Below are 3,703 nucleotides of genomic sequence, written 5' to 3'. Positions count from 1 at the left end.
CTGGGTCGAGAGTGCGGCACTGTCTTGGCAAGGTTTCGGCGCCTGGCCCTGAGGGTCTGGGGGCCATGGTGTGTCCCCCACCACGGTGGTGAGGACCCCGCATGCATGTTCAGGCTCCAAACCATGGCCCCATCTGAGGGAGGCAAAAAGCCACTCTGACCATAAGTCAGCAACAAAGCCGATTAGCAGCAGCACTCTAAAGCCAGGGGTGCTCTGGGGAGAGGGTCAGCCTGCCAGCACGTGCCACTGACGGACGCACAGACAGAGGGACTGACCCGCAGGGAGGGAGAGACCAGCAGCACACAGCAGAAGTGACAGGGACGTGAAAGGAAGGAGCATTTCATTAAGTCTGAGCTCTTCTCCCCAGGCCTGTTGGGAATCCCTCCAGAAGTCCCAAATTCACAGCGGAATCCATCTGCAACCTGTATTTCTGCTGCAAAGTGCCATTGTCCCTCTGTTTATTTTGGCAGGAGGCTTTGCCACACAATTCCCAGCTCTCCAGGCACCATTTCTTCCCACGATAGGATTTTTTCCCCTCTTTCCTTGCCTTAAATACCTCTTGGGAAGGCAACAGTTAAGGCTGGGACCCGCTTGGCTGAGCTCTCCCAGCCTAAGCCCAGCCCGGGCACAGCAATCCTGGGGACACTGCTCCGTCCTGTGGATGAGCACGGCAATGGCAGCGCTGGCTCAGCATCCTCGAGGGAGCCCCAGCACCCAGCATCAGGCACCCAGCGCCTCCTGCCCGTGGAGAGACACAGCTTCACCTCCTTCCAAAACAGTGCTGGGCCAGCGAGGGGAAGGTTTGCAGGAAGAATTAAAAGCTGATCAAATACAACCACTGCTGCTCCCCACCGCCCTGGCAAGCTCGTATGCTTGGCCAGGGAGGTAGTGTGATAGAGGATTTATTTCCTTAACCCTGTTAGGGGTTCTCATTAAAGGGAGAAATAGCGAGGCCGATAGCTGGGGGCAAACAGAAGAGCCACATGAAGCTCTGAGCTGAGGACTTCAGGCTCATTGCAGCAGAGGGTCATATCTGGAGCTCTTTGCTGAGGAAGAGCAGGCAGGGGTGGGAGCTGTGGTTGTCTCACACATCAGCAAGGACTACACAAGGTTCAAACCGAGTGAAAGACCCTGGGTGACAAAGCAGGGTAACAAAGCAAAGAAGATGGGTACGGCCAGGTGAAGGTCTGCCAAGGAACCCTGGCTGGGACAGGGATGGGGATAGAGACAGGGCTCCTGCAACCCCACTGATGGAAACCTCAGGCAAATGCAGCGCTCCATTGCACCAGGAAATTAAACTGCCCTGCTTCTGCTGGTTCAAAGCTCCCACACACTTCTATTTCACCAAGCACAATAGAGAAGAAAAAAAGGAGACCTTAAATGAGGCTCCTCCAGAGCCTGATTCAGAGTGGGAGCTGGTTTCCCGGACTATCAAAGGAGCCTGCAGGGATCAGCCTTCCAAGTGAGGCATCCAAGTCAGGTGATGAGAGTTACAAACCCCTCGGATCATCTCTGCCACCCCAGTGGGTGACAGTGTCTCTTCTGACAAGACCTACCGCCTCAACTTCTCCTGCACGTGCCAATCCTGCTCTGCCCACCAATACCTGCACCACACACCTCATCTGAAATTCTCTGGCTCCTGTTGGGACTCTGGGCTGAGTCTAGAGACACACAGGGATGGGGACAGCCCCCACGGCAGCCGTAGGACGTGCCGAGCTCTGGGATACAAGGCTCACATCTGAGACCGCCACGCTTCACTACCTGTGAGCACTGGGACGTGGCAGCCCACACCCTGCATTTCAACTTCTAAATAGCTATGGGGAGGCACAGGCAGTTCCTGTCCCAGCACCGAAAGCTGCTTACCTTCACCAGCAGGGCCACGTAGCACTTGAAGGCAGCCAGCTGGTCTCCCGAGAGCGCGGCGGCGCGGACGGCCTCCACGCGCAGCGAGTAGTGCAGCGTGGACTCCAGGTCGGCCACGTACAGCTTGGAGCTGGGGAGGGCAGCGCAACAACGCTCCGTCAGCCCGCTACTCCCCACCCCCAGGCACCCAGCCACCACCTGGGGTTCCTCCCAGGGGAAAGGCACGGTCCCAGCCCGTCGCCCACCCACGGCCCTGGCGCCTCCCAGCCTCCCACAGGCCTAGAGTGCTGGAGGGGATGTCTGACCGGTCAGCTTGCTTCGGCTGCGGCGCGCCGGTCTCGTTGGAAGCGCCGATGGTCGTGTTCAGCTTGTAGGAGCCGCGGGTGACGCCCGAGAGCGTGCGCAGGTAGTAGGTGTAGAAGGAGCGTGCCTCTATGTGCCTGCAAAGGAGAGGCCGTGAGCAAGATCCTCTTCCCTCCCAAACAGCCCTCAGCCCCCAGGAGGAAGCAATGGAGACCAAAGGCTTAGCCTGGTCAGCAACTCTGGGCAACAACTGTGGGGTGGTCTGTGCTCTCCATCTGCCCCAGCAGTGGGTATCCCAGCATGTAACCTGGAGCAGAGCCAAGCCCCCAGGAAGCTGTGCTGTGCCACCTCCAGGCAGATGTGGCAGAGGGATGGCTCAGTCACGAGCCATTTTCCCTTCTGCCAGCTCCAGGCAGGGCAGGCAGCCCTGTTCTGTGCCCACCAGCAGCCTCCTGTCCCCTGCCAGCCTGCCCAAACCAGCCACTGTCTCCTTCCTAATGAGCTTTCTCACAGTTAAAGGAGAACAGAGATGGGGCACAAGCCTGGCACCCTACCAGGGTCCCCAGACCTCCCCTCCGTGCCCCACACTCACACGGGCAGGCGGGAGAAGGAGCCGTTGCGGAGGAGCAGGTAGCCAGAGGGGAAAGTGGTGACTCCAAACTTCTGCACGAGCTCCTCCTCGCTGCTCAGCACCCTCCTCACTGCCACATTCTCGTACTGCAACATGTCCAGTGCCACCTGCAAGACCAGCAGCCCCGCGATCAGATGGGGAGGCAGTGCAGCAGGGCTATTCAGCACACTGGGTAACACTGTACAGCTGCACAGCTGCAAAGCAGCGTGCAAGCCCACTGGGGAGGCTGCTGGGAGAGGATTTCCCTGCCAAAGGCACCCAGGAGATATTTGGGACATGGACTTCAGGATAAAAGAGGGATAAATACAGCTGTACCCACCTCTCTGCCCACGAAGGAGTTGCTCTTCTCAAAGATCAGTGCCAGGTACTTGTCCTTGTTCCTCTGGAAGAAGGTGCGAATTTCCTCCGCGCTGCAAGAGAGCAGAGGACAGCAGTGGGTGCCGGGGCAGCGGCGGGATGCTCTGTCCTCCCACCCCAAAGGAGCTTGGCCCTCGGCCCCTTGGCAGGGGATGCAGGTATAGGTTCAGCCCCACTGAGCAGGAAATTCCTCCCTGCTGAAGTTCCCAGCCCAGTTTTCTGCTCTGGTTCACAGGCTTTCAGAAAACCCACCGGGGTCAGCCAAGGAGGCAGAGAACAAAGCACAGGCAGGGCAGGGCAGGAGGGAGCTGCACCCTTGCCTGGGGAAAAACAGCAATGAACCTGAACAGGGGCTGTTGCTTTTTTGGCTAGGACATGGATGCACTGGAGACCTGAAGCATGTGCCCAGCATGACTGTTGCTTTGGGAAAGCCAAATATTCCCCCCGGCACAGCAGAGGAACTGTCTGAGCTTGGCAAAGACCACTCGGGTCCTAACAAATTTGTACCAAATCAAGAAAACCCTCTCTTGGGACAGGAAAAAGCTGCTA

At 58.1% G+C, this 3,703-nt stretch overlaps 1 protein-coding gene across 1 annotated transcript in view; it reads right to left on the bottom strand.

Moving 5' to 3' along the window:
• Positions 1-3,703, bottom strand: part of QSOX1 (quiescin Q6 sulfhydryl oxidase 1) — a gene marked incomplete at its 3' end in the record, with an annotated part of 9,023 nt that overhangs the window by 1,997 nt on the left and 3,323 nt on the right. The window contains 4 exon segments of the mRNA XM_008947641.1: positions 1,864-1,993; positions 2,169-2,303; positions 2,759-2,904; positions 3,117-3,207. Coding sequence (XP_008945889.1) covers positions 1,864-1,993; positions 2,169-2,303; positions 2,759-2,904; positions 3,117-3,207 — 502 coding nt within the window.

This window comes from Merops nubicus, unplaced genomic scaffold (assembly GCF_000691845.1).
Source record: "Merops nubicus isolate BGI_N331 unplaced genomic scaffold, ASM69184v1 scaffold37300, whole genome shotgun sequence".
Taxonomy (NCBI): Eukaryota; Metazoa; Chordata; class Aves; order Coraciiformes; family Meropidae; genus Merops; species Merops nubicus.
Note: the sequence above shows the minus strand (reverse complement) of the source record. Positions and strands in the feature narration are given on the sequence as shown.